Below are 13,441 nucleotides of genomic sequence, written 5' to 3'. Positions count from 1 at the left end.
TCTTAAGAAGGGGCCTCCCAGAGGAACAGTAACCCAGCTGACAGAGGGAACATCAATGCTTGATAAAATCACTCCTTACAGAGCCTTCATAAATGGTAAGAATTTCTATGTTAGAATCCTAGACAGATAAACCTCAAGTACTCTTAGACATCACCCATTCCTTTGATGTGCAAATGCTTTTAGCAGTAGAGCCTTGAACGCTCCATAAATAAAGTTGAGACTGAAGCAAAGAGGTGGAGGGTGGAGATGCCAATCAGGTGAAGAGAGTAAGACCCAGGTAGTTTACACATTAAGTCAAAGGCAAAGCACAGGATAAGACCTGCTTTAATTTTGATGGGCCAGGCTCTCTCCCATGGTCTTCAAATGGGTGATTTTGCATCTCAGCGGGGGGATTAATCCTCACTGAAAAACTCTAGCAAGTAGCAACTACCACCACCACTATTCTTGCAGAAGGATGGAGATTGGGGAGAATAGTAAGTGAATTCCTTTTGCATGCCTCACTTAACTTCAGTATATCTCACTCTGTAAATAGGAGAAAGCCTTCTCAATTTCCTTCAAGTAGCCTCTCCATGTACAAATATCCCTCCTTTTCACCAGGGCACTTGAGCTTTGAGAAAAGGGAAAAAATCTATTGAATTCAGTTTTCACACCCATCGTCTTCTTGAGCCATCTTTCCTCCCTTAAGAATTTGTCTGGGAGACCCAGAGATGTCTTTCTGAATAAAGTGCTCAGCAATGGTCCCTCAAACAAAGAGTGAGCATTTGCTAATGCCCATCACCCCACAAGTGTCTCCTCTTCTCTGAATTCTGAGTACTGCTGCAAAATGCTTGCTAAATAAGTGCGAATAAGATAATTACCTACTTCTATTTCCCAAAAGGCTTGATGGCAGGTGGAGTTAGTAAGACAGAGCTCTTGCATTTAATAATAACTTTGTAAACATAGTTTTCTCCTGTTTAGATGCAGTAACAAATAATTTCCAGTTCTCATACAAATGTTATCAAGAGGATGTTAATTGACAAGAGACCGTCTTATCATTTACAGTACTGGTAGCAAAATTTTAAAGTAACCAGTTGAAGCAAGCATTATTTCAAGAAGAAAAGAATACCACTAAGGGTGTCATTCTGAATTGGGGGTTCCCGGGAACTGAGATGTCGTCCAAATACTCACAGACAAGGTGAGACATCACCTTTGTGAAGATAACGATGCTGTCTGATCCTCATCTAGCTGCCTCCTTCTTGGAATCAAGGTGCCATCTCTATGTCACCTTGCTAACCCTGCCGCAGCAGAGACTGTCAGCTGAGCTGTAATTCAGAAATGTCCCCGGGGTGAGGGTGAAAGGAAGACCTGCTTATCCGACTGAAGAATCATGGGATTTCATTCTTTTCTTTTTTTTTTGAATTTTTGGTCTTTTGTCAAAGTAAGGGATTTAGAATAATTTTCTGAATCTTTCCCCGGAGTCTTTCTCCCCTGATCTCTGGGTCTAATCTGTATTTCAGAGCATCATAATGTCACAACCAAATCTAATTCATCTCCTCATTTTAAAGGCAGGAGAACTGAGGTCAAGCCCAGGTGAGTGTCTTGAACCTGGTCAAACTACAAGTTAATGGTTACTTAAACCTGGAATAAGAACTGGTCTCGCTGTTGTCTTTCCAATGCTCCTTTAGCAAGACTGCATTTCACCCTGTATTCTAGAATGCATGGCTTCTCTGTGATCTCTTCATTCTCTGGGGTGCTCATATATATCCACTGATAGTGTCTGGCTTAATACAGAGAAGTGAGTCTTGTGGTGGGGATAGGGTGCCGGGCCATTACCTATATACCTTAAAACAAAGGCTGATGTGAGTGAGATAGAGGAGAATCCAGCAGGCTAGTCGTAGCGATTGCTTTAGAAGATTACCCCACATTTTTAATTTTTGTTTTAATATTATGGGTTCCAGCAATAAGATACATTCATACTCTTTTATCAGCTGAATTATTTAGAAACAACCATACGTTTCTCATCTAATACACTGGATGACTCACGTGGTCCCTACGCTAAAATGATATATATTACGCAGCACTTTTGCTCTACCCCAGATCTGAAATGCAGTCAATTTTTCTACTTGTTTTGTTCTCGTTATTGGTGTTGCTGTTATTGTTGTTGTTAGCTTTCTTTATTTTGTTTTATCCATGATGTTCCTGATGGGAACATAGCAGGGCTCAGTGAATATCTGTGGAATCAATCAATCAATGGAAGACATACTTGACAATCTTTGCAATGGGCGTGAGCCTGAGATGGCAAAGTAAATAGATAAGGGGAGGAGAAGTCAATTGAAATTGTAAGTGGAAGGTGGGGAGGAGACATTTGATGATGGAAAGGCAATAGAGTTGGAAGTTGAGGGCTGTGGCTCTAGACTCCAGCTGCACTGTCTCAAATCCTTGTCTAACTCATAGCCATGTGACCCTGGACAAGTCAGTTATTACCACTGAGCTTGTTTATACAGCTCCAAAAAGCAGAGAATATAATACTAACTCCATAGAGATGTATGAGGATTTTACCAAACACTTAAACGTGCAAAACACTTATTACAGTGCCAGGCACAGAGTAAGAGGTCAAGTAAATATTATTATTTATTAATCATTAGTAATCAAAATATGCAGAAAATACCTCAATTCATTTATTTCTCCCCTTGCCAGATAAACAAAACATTAAACTAGTGACTTTGCTTAGACCAAGACCCAACTAACATAATTTTGGAAGATTTGAGTAAATTACACATAGATTAAGGACACATGAATATGTGTGTATGTATGGAAGGATAGTTAGAATGGCTGTTAATTTTAATAACTAGAGTCCAACGGGCTGATGTATATTATGCTGTTTGAGAAAAATAGAGTAGGCTATTTAAACTCCCCACTTTACAGATGAAAACACTGAGGCTCAATTTTGCATGAATCTGCAGGTATCCATGACCCTGTACTTCCCCATGGGGCCCCTCGCTCTACCATGCTGCCTCCTCTCAGACAGAATATGGGAGGAGGAGAGATGAGGACCAGGTGAGATGCAGCTTAAAGATGGAGATGAAGGACACTGAGGGGACAGGATTCAAATAGCCCCATCTCCTCAGAAGTGAGAGGAAGACATCTGCTCAGAGTAGATGCTCAAAATAAGGGATTGGCTGGTCAGGAGTGGGACAGAAGAAAGGAGTGGAATTTATAACAGAGAATATGTGAGGAAGTTAAAATGAGGGATGGCCAGTCTTATCTGGAACTTTCTTTGTGGTCTCTTCAGAGGCTGTTTTTTAAATTATTTTAAAATTTTATTTACTTACTTATTTATTTATTTATTTATTTATTTATGCTGAAATAGCACCACTTCTCATGAGAAGGGCACTTTTTTCCAGGGTTCTCCCAAGAGGAGTCACTCTAATGTGAGTAAGTGAAAGGTCCTGGCTTAGTAATGGGTGAGCTCCCTAAATTCTAAGAACCAGAGAGGCAGATACCTCGCAGGCTTGACCTCTTAGCAGGGGGAAGACTGCAAGCCTGTGGGTGGACTTCCCCAGCAGGCCTCACCCATATCCTGAACTGTCACCCTTGCCTGGTCAAAATCCTTTGCTGAAGTTATCTTTGCTCTGCATATGCATCTTTCTCTCCTTGAGTTTTGAAAGTTGGAAGAAAATCATTTTGATGTCCATCCACATATTCCTTCATTCATGTATTCAAGCATTTATTTGGTATTGATTCTTTGTTTTTTCGTAGAGATCATTTATTTATTCATTCATTTTTTCTATCATCATCATCATCTATTTATTTATTTATTTTTATTAAAGTAACATTGGCATAATATTACAGGAAATTTCATGTGCACATTATATTTCTACTTCAGTATATCCTACAGCATGCTCACCACCAAAAATTTAGTTTCTATCCATCACAATTGATCCCCTTTACCTATTTCACCCTACTCCCCATCCCTCTGGTAACCACTACTTTGTTCTCTTATATGTGTTTGTATTTGTTTGGTTTGGTTTGGTCATTTATTTTGGTCGTATTGATTCTTTACTCAATGTTTTTGATACACCATCTCTTTTTCATCTCAAACCAGTACTATAGGATGGATTTTCTTCTCTCATCTTACAGGTTAGGCAGTAGGTTCCGAGAAGTGAAGTGATGTGGTCACACAGGTGCCATGCCTGTAAAGCAATCTGACTTGTCTGCTTCTCTTCCGGGATTCTCTTCTGGGTTTGCTTGGACTTTAGGACCCAAGGGACTTAGGTGGACTGGTACTACTTGTTTTTGGAAGGCAGAGAACCACACCACAGATTCTACAGGACTGGGGGCACCAGACATATCCCCTTGCAACTTCGGCCTCCATTTCAGTTTTGCCTCAAGGCGAAGGCACTTCTGCATTCTGAGCCCTGTGGGAACCTCCAAGGCACAGACTTGAGTGGTTTCCAACCTTGAGAATTATTATGGTAATTAATTAATTACTACCCCATTAATTTGGCATGCATTTACCCCTGCATCACTTGAGCCTTGCTGTGGGGACTTTGGGTGAGCTTTAACATTAGGGTATGTGACTTCTATCCACAAGGTAGTGTTGCTTTTCTGCTGGATCAGAAATACTACATGCTTGAGAAATAAGGAGGCAAGACTGAAAAAAATACCCTCCTTTAATTCTTCTTTTCTGATTGTATTATTTTTTCCTCTACTAAGTTTACAGCTGCCTCAGAAACTCCAGCTGTCAAAGTTTTGGCTACTTCTAAAATGAGGGCCTCAGAATTACTTAATAAGAGAGAATTTAGACTGACCTTTTCAGGTCACCTGGACCCCTTTCCAGGTAAACCCTAATTATGAGGGAGGGTGTGTGTGTGTGTGTGTGTGTGTGTGTGTGTGTGTGTGTGTGTGTGTGTGTGTGTGTGTGTGTGTGTGTGTGAGAGAGAGAGAGAGAGAGAGAGAGAGAGAGAGAGAGAGAGAGGGTGGGTGGGATATGGGACAAAAAGAGGGAGGGACTAGTAAGAGAGAAAGAGAGAGATGGAGAGACTCTTCCATTTTCTACACTACTCTGTGCTCCAGAGTGATCTTCTTGAAAATAAATATGATTAGTCGTGTTCCTCTCCTACTTCACGGTTCTCCACTGCCCATTAGTAAAAGTCCAGACTCCTGGACACAGGGAAGGCTCTTCCAAATCTGACACGTCTACCTCTTACCCCTCCTGCCCACCTTTGGCACTCTCTCCCTCCCACCCTATACATCAACCAGTCTCTCTGTGAAGCCCTCCATTGATTTCTTCAGTCAGACTTTGGCCTTCTTTTTCTACAAAATCTTTACAATGTATATATATCTTCATTCTGGCCAGACCGTCATGTACCATCACACATGTCTGTTTGCCTTTCTGTTTCTCATACTAGTTGTAAACCACAGAAGGTAGGATCATGATTCTATTTATTCTGTGCCACCAAACTTAGAATAGTATCCAGAGTAAAAAGGGTATTCACGAGCTCTTCAAATATGGGTGGAAGGAAAGACAGAACGAAGGGAAGGAGGGAGGGAGGGAGAGAGAAAGGAAAGGCTGGCATATGAGTGAGAGTCAGTTTTCCACAAGCTGCCCCAGGCCTGTGTCAGGCACTGAGCAGGTGCATTAGAGATGGTACCTTCCTCAGTCCTCACAAGAGCCCTGCAATGTGTTTGCTGTTCCTCTCCATCTCAGATGAAGAAATGGATGCTTACATAGGTGGAGCACTTTGCCCATGATCACCATTGCGGATTTCAGAGCTGGGATTAAAACCCAGATTGGTCTGGATTCAAAGCATGATTTAGTCCCATTGATACACCTTCCCTTTCAGATGCATTCTCCTACAAGTTTCACTCCTCAGTCTCTATTTGATGAGAAGTTTTTTTCTTACAATCCTGAAACCAACAGAATCATTCATCTACAGCTCTGTTACCACTATAACTTGAATATTTTGGGGTGGAATTAAAAGCTTGGGAAAATCAGGCTTTACTCCCCTCCATACCCATTTAAAAGTAACTAAAAGGGCTAATATTTATTGGACACTGTGATGGCTAATTTTATTTGTCAGCTTGGCTGGGTCACAGTGTCCACTCAAATGTTATTCTGGTTGTCTCTGTGTAAGTGTTTTTTGGATGAGATTAACCTTTAAATCAGTGGACTTTGAGTCAAACCCAATCAGTTGAAGGCCATAACTGAATAAAGACTGACCTCTCCCAAGCAAGAAGGTATTCTGCCAGCAGACAATCTTTGGGCTCAAACTTCAACTCTTCTCTGGATCTCCACCTTGCTGGCCTACCCTGCAAATTTTGGGTTTGTATTTCCACAATCATGTGAGTTACTTCCTTATAATCTCTATCCCTCTCTCTCACTCTCTCTATACACATACACACACACATATACACACACACCCTGTCGTTTCTGCTTCTTTGGAGAACCCTGACTGATACAGCTCCTACCCGTTCAAGAAATTGGGCTATGTTCTTTTTAGCAGCACTTCTAGAACTCTGATATGCATGTGAATCATTGAGATCTTTTTAAAATGAAGGTTCTGATTCAGTCTGTCTAGGATGGGGCTTGAGATTCTTCATCTTCTGCAAGCTCCCCGGTGACGCTGTTACTGCTGTTCAGGGAAAGCCACTCTGTGTGGACTGGTTTAGAGCACTGGCTGTGGGATTGAGTAGCCTGAGTTCAACTCTGACACTGGTAAAGTTAACCTCTTTTTATTCAGTATCTACTTCTACCCAACCAAGACAACAAGAATACCCACCTTATCATATCTTAGCATAAGGTTGTTGTGAGGATGAAATGATAGTGTTGTATAAAGCCCTTAGAACAGCATCTGGCACACCATACATATACAGTAGGAAAAACATGTAATTATTTTATATTGTTGTTGTCTTTAAAACAACCTACTGGTTCTCAATGGTTGTCTGAGGGTAGAAGGGGACCATGATTTTGTCCCCTAGGGGATATTTTGCAATACCTGGAGTCATTTTTGGTTGCTATGAGTGGGTGGATAAGGAGTGCTGTTGGCATCCAGTGAGTGGAGGCCAGGGATACTGCTAGGTATCCTACAATGCACAGAACAGCCCTCACATAATTATCTAGACCAAAGTATCAGCAGTGCTAAGGCTGAGAAATTCTGAAATAACCCTGCAAGCTAGGGATTATCACTCCCAGTTTTCAGGTGAAGGCACAGAGATCCAGGGATATGGCTAAATGCATACATTTAGTAACAGAATTTTTTTTTATAAAACTGCAGACCTGGAGTGGATGCTTTTGGAGCTTCCTAAGTCAATATGTATGACAGCAACACACCTGTATCTTCACATGGTTGGACTCCCTTTTTAACTTCTAGGGCTATAAATGAGCTTTGAGCCAGTATTGTTCTTGAATTTCAATCAGAAGTGGTGTCCCAGAGGAGGTCATTCAGTCATGAACTATTCTTTGCAGAACCAGTGGAGTCACACACCAATTGTGCAATTCAAAGCCCCTCAGACAAAGGCAGGGTGATTATTTTTTCTTGAGAAAATAAAAATCCATATGGATTAGAGCGAGGGCTTCAATGCATGTTTCAAACCTTGCACAAATGAACAACAGGAGTTTATTATTATTTATTTTCCAATCACAGCATGGCATATGTAACACCCTCTGCAACATACTTCTCTTTTCTCTTCTGATTCTACAAATACTTCTAAACTGTTGCTGTCCCTCTAAAAAAGTCAGGTGATTAGAAAATTTGTAGAAATAAAATCCAAAACTTCTCAGACTGGTTCATTCAATTCAAACTAACCAGCTAACCGACTAAATAAATAAAACAGTAGATAAAAAGCAATCTGTAACAAAACAAAACTCTATGAATTTTTTTTATCATGATGAAAGAGGCTGGGCTTTTGTTAAGATGGGGTTGGCTTTAGCGCTAATTAATCATATGACTTTGTCTTCAGATCTGAACATTGGTTTATATAAAACATAGATGCTACAGGTCCATGGCAAACTGTGGAGGAAGGGCTCAAAAGAGAAGTAGGCATGCTAGAATGTGTTCACTGTGTAAGACTGGAAAACCTACCATCAGTTATGTTATTCATGAGAGCCCAAAGGACACTTTATTTACCAAAGTAAAAATGAATGCTCTGGTTATGGGGATACCAGTATTATTGAGAAGCTCAGCAATAGATGTTCTCTGAAGTCTTGGGTTAATGGTAATAGATGCAGTTACAGAAATGAATTTCCCAGTAAGAACTGAGATAGTAAAATCACAGAATAGCAAAAGCTAAGTGGTAGCATTTGACTTCCAGGACCAAGTGAGTGCATTCTTTTTTTTTTTTTTTTTTTTTTTTTTTTTTTTGATTTAGATTCTGTCATTTTATTCACATAGTACCCAAAAAACTCTTTCCATGATTAAGCAGTAATTCACAATACATGTATCTTTTGAGGCATTTGCTGCTTTAATAGATGGCTTGTTCCTCTCTTTGATTACAAAAAGAATGAGACACAAATAAAAAGACTCCTACATTTTTAATAAATGAAAATGTATAAAACTCAATGCTTATTCATATTTACTAGAGCTACAAAGTATAATCACTATCAGAAATTCTATAATTAAAATTTGTATTCTCCTCTCCCCTTACTAATCTAATATTTATCAATATTCTAACTAAGCAGAGCATGTAATCCCACATTTGTCTCAGGAGTTACTCCAAGCACTAGATAAGACTGGATTTTCTGATAATGAAACATTTACACTTCATGAGGAACAAAGAAGTTCACCATGAGGCCTATCTTCCCTTCTCCTTCTAAGGACTTTCATTTCTCATGGTTGCCTCCATATTGGGTAACGGTGGCACCATGGGAGACACGACAATCCATGTATTCTTGTAATACATACAGAATTTTATTAAGAATCCCTGGAAAGGGGGACATTATGTTATATATTGTCAGAATACTTTAAAAAAATACTAGTCATTTACTTTTTAAACAAGAGAATCTGATTGAATTAAATGTGGGTTAAACTCAATGGACTCTTTAAATTGAACTTTAGTGATTTTCTCATTTGTACAAGAGTATCAAAATCCAAGGTCTTAACATCATGATAAATTGTCTAGAAACTCACTTACTAAGAATGCATAAGACCCTGAAAAGGTTGTCCTGTGATGCCTGAAACATGTTCACAGCTGATTTATGCCAGAACAGAGGCCATGAAGAACTCTGAAGGATAGTCATCAGCTGTTAAGGGTTCCCATTTCCAGGTAAGTACGCTTCTCCATTATGTGCTGCACTTACCAGGTAACATCAGTCTTGTTTGGACAGTCTTTTCTTCATCTTCCTTATTTCTTTATGTTAAAGTGATCATCAACTTTATATAAACACCCACAGATAACTGTTCATTATTAGAACACTCATCATATTTAGGCCACTTCCTGAAGACATGTAGAGCAAATCTTAATGCTTTCACTGAGATATTTCCAATATAAATTGTAAAGGAGATAATTTTTTTTCCTACACAGGAAATTACTTAGTATCATCAACAGTATGTATAGATGATATTATACATCAACTATACCTCAATTTTAAAAATTGAAACAAAACAGTATGTAGGTTCTCAGGTTTTCGTAAGAGATGAGTAAAGTCCCTTTACTCACCTGCTTCCTAACAATGACCCTGGACATTTCAGCTTAGGTCTTGAGGTATATACTCTTTTGGGTCTCCTCAATCCTATTCTCATATTTTGAATCTGGTAACAGAAAATAAAACGGGAAATTTATTTTATTTTATTATTATTGTTTTTGGCCTCACCACATGACTTGGAGGATATCAGTTCCCTGATCAGGGACTGAACCCAGGCCTGCAGCAGTGAAAGCATGGAGTCCTAACCACTGGACTGCCAGAGAATTCCCAGGAAATTAAAAAAAAAAAAACTGATTTAATCTTTGGTCTAATAACTCCAATGTGCAAGTAATGAAATGGAGAATACCCACTTATATACTAACTCACACACTCCTTCTCAACAGGGAAAATGGACTTGTCTAAAAAGGAACACACTAGTTCATTATTTGTGTTAATAATGGAAACAGTAGAACATGTCTGAGAGTATCTTTTAAAGAGTTGCACTAGGGATAGAAATCCGATTTAAGCTTTAGAATCTCAATCATATGAACTGACACTGTACTGAAAAGCAGAAAAGCAAACAATGCTGACAGAAAATATTCTACATTCTCTCCTGTGGCTTTTACAACCTTTGAAAGGAAATTGGTGCCCACTGAAACTACCGATTTATACTAAAGGAGTATTGGTGCCTTGTGTCTGCTCCCCTGTTGAAAACGTTCTCAGTAAATGCTTTGACTCCCTCACATCACTGATGGGACTTTTTCTCCAACATGTTTTTTCCTATGTCTGAGAAGATTCGAGCTCTGACTAAAGGCTTTCCCACATTCATGACATTTGAAGGGTTTCTCCCCAGTGTGGGTTCTTCGATGTTGAATCAGGATTGCACTTCGGTTGAAAGCCTTTGCACACACGTCACATGTATAAGGTCTCTCTCCACTGTGGATCCTCTGATGTAGATTAAGGGCTGAGCTCTGACTAAAGACTTTCCCACATTCATCACACTTGTGTTGTTTTTTTCGAGGACGGTTTCCCTGTCTTCTTTCAAACTTTCTATCTTGTTCACAGGTTCCACTAAATGTGAGACTCTGGGAAGCATTCATTTGAAGAGTGTTAGAAACTTTGTAATGCAGCTCTTTGCCTGAAGAAGTCTTTTGCCTTGAAGCTGATTTCACATTTATAGTTCCGGTGTCTCTATCATTTTGTCTTAAGGTGTGAAGCTCCTTCGAGGCCGACTGCAGTTGCTTTTTTGTGGGCTTAAGCTGGCTACATGGTGTCTCCTGAGTGACTTCACAAGTTGGTAGCTTCTCTGCAAGCATGTCCTCATTTCGTCCAAGAAAGACCTGTTCAGCCGCCCTGTCATGCTCTTTCTCCAGCTCCTCCAGCATCACCACGGCTTCCTCTCCACTCTCTGGTCGGTTCTCTTGAAACCAGGCCTGCAGCTCCTCCGGCAACATGGCCAGGAATTGCTCCAGCACCAGCAGCTCCAGGATCTGCTCCTTGCTGTGCACCTCTGGCCTCAGCCACTGACAGCACAGCTCGCGGAGCCGGCTCAGAGCCTCCCGGGGCCCAGGTGACTCCTGGTAGTCAAACTGCCTGAACCGCTGGCGGTAGGTCTCTGAGCTGTAGTAGCTGCTCCAGTGGCGGCTGGAGGTCATATTACAGGCCTGCCCTCCCTCTTCCACCTTCATTACCAGAATGCAGTCAGTGTCCCCTGAAGTTTGTGGAAGGAGTTTTGATGTCTCTCTCAATTTTGCAGACATTTGGACTGGGAATAGCTCAGAACTGCTAGGCTTTAATCTTCAAGAAGGTGAAACTCTCCTTATGGACACTCCTCCTCTGCTGAGCCTGCTCCCGACGGTCCCGGAACACCTTCCTCCACCACACGGCGCCGCTCCCGGACTGGGACCCAACTCCGCGAGACCACACGAGGAGAATGGGCGCCGAGTGCATTCTTTTTAAGGGAAAGCAAGATCAGAAAGGCTACCAGGGGAGCCATGCATGCAGAGACCTATGGAGCTGACTAATAGAGCATGATGTTCCTAGGGGTAAGACAGATGGGCAGCCAACAAGAGTGTTGCTTAATATATACAACTAAGAGTTCAGGAATGAATGAGCAGAAAACAGGTCAGCTGAATTGATGGAAAGCCATGATGTCTTGCCAAGTTTCTAGACGTGCTCTAGTTCTTGTATCCAGATTCCATCAATGGAATGAGAGGTAGGCTCCTCATATATTTGTACCATAGCAAATATATAAAATAGTGACTTTCCAGTCTTTCCACAAAGAAACCTGTAGCTATATGTTGGGTAACTTTAAACTGAGGAATATGAATATCCAGATCTTTTGAATAATGTTGAATACAGGGTCCAAGTTGATGCTGACATCTGTGGACTCAAAGTGCTTTCATGGCCCCTATTAGAGAAGGGGCACAGTGGAATCGAGTGATAAATGGAATCCTGCTGCAGGTTTGTTTTGCAGTGTGTTCATCTATCCTGTAATCACTTTGGTTCTCTGAATGTCTACTGAAAAGGACATCCTTGGAAGCTGGCAGAATACTCATTGATATTGGACTTGTAGAGTAAAAGCAAGGGTAGTAGGAAAGAGCAAGTAAAAGCTCCTAAAATCATTATACCTACCCCCATCCTGGCCAAGATAGTAAGTAAAAAAACAATACTGTAGTTACTTTGCTTGAGCCCAAGTATCTGCAGGAACTGTTGGAAGTAGCTGCTGTCTGATCAGGAAGACTCCTCCCTACAGTTAAAAGGAGCCATGGCCTGAGGCTTAAAGGTACATCAGACCAAACTCATCATATGAATGCCCTGCCAAGTCAGGGCTAGACTTTGGTAATTTTGGAAGAGAGAATGGTCAGGTGAAACCCTACAGATAACAACCATAAAATACTGGATACAGTTTTAAAAAAGATATTGGAAAATATGTAAAAACAGACAGACTGGAGAGTTTAATTTACAATAAATGCAATTAAAAGGGGCAAGAATTGAAATTTGTGGCTCTCTGGCTCAAGGGCTGTCTAACACATGCAGCTCTAGTTGTAGAAAACCATGGTAGGGAAAACTGCAGTTCAGAAATGGAAAAGCAGTTGAAATTTTCAAGGAAATTTCTGGCAGGAAAAGAATTTCAGAAGGGGTGAGACCCAATTTCAATTAATAAATTGTCTAATTTGCTAGTTGGCAACCAAAATATGCACATGTGGAAGAAAATGCAGGTATCTCTGTGGTAAAGGAGAAAATTTCTGAAAGATATCTACTCATGGAATATAGAGGAATGCGGAACCAGGTATGTGAATTTTCTGGTTTTTTTACTAAGTGTTTTCTTCACTAAGTGTTTTCTTCAACCATGAGCATCTCAAGTGGCAGAAATCTGAAATTTGACATTGTTGAAATATCAGAATACAAAGCACAAAGATGGCAGAACATCTGAAAATTATGGGGAATCTCTAGAGGCAAGGAAACCATAGAGAGGGTAAACACTATTTTTGCCCAAATCTTTGCCTGATCTCCAAATTTCTCAAGCACAAGGAAGGTACACAGGGGGCCAGACTAAAAGATCAGCAGTGGGATGCCATAGAAACTGCTATCAGTAGCTTCATGCTTGGGGAAAAATAAGTTTGCAACTTGAATGTAAGCAAGTTAGCCACCTAATATAACCCCAATAATATTCAGGAGAATGTGAAAAAGTTCCGAGCCAATAGTGTATTGTCTATAATGTCCTGTTTTCAGTAAAAAATTACCAAACCAGCAAATAGAAAAGTATGACCCTATTTAGAAAAAAATCAAGAGGGTAGTCAATAGAAACTGAATCTGTGCAGGATAAGATGCTGACTT

General features: G+C 40.4%; 1 protein-coding gene across 1 annotated transcript; it reads right to left on the bottom strand.

Moving 5' to 3' along the window:
• Positions 1–8,340: 8,340 nt before the first annotated feature.
• Positions 8,341–11,526, bottom strand: LOC309808448 (zinc finger protein 396-like). Its single transcript, XM_082628755.1, has one exon. The coding sequence runs from the start codon at positions 11,359–11,361 to the stop codon at positions 10,342–10,344; it is 1,020 nt and encodes a 339-aa protein (XP_082484881.1). The 5' UTR covers positions 11,362–11,526; the 3' UTR covers positions 8,341–10,341.
• Positions 11,527–13,441: the final 1,915 nt, after the last annotated feature.

This window comes from Mesoplodon mirus (assembly GCF_964341445.2).
Source record: "Mesoplodon mirus genome assembly, chromosome: 7".
NCBI classification, from domain to species: domain Eukaryota; kingdom Metazoa; phylum Chordata; class Mammalia; order Artiodactyla; family Ziphiidae; genus Mesoplodon; species Mesoplodon mirus.
This window is presented reverse-complemented; position numbering and strand designations above follow the sequence as displayed.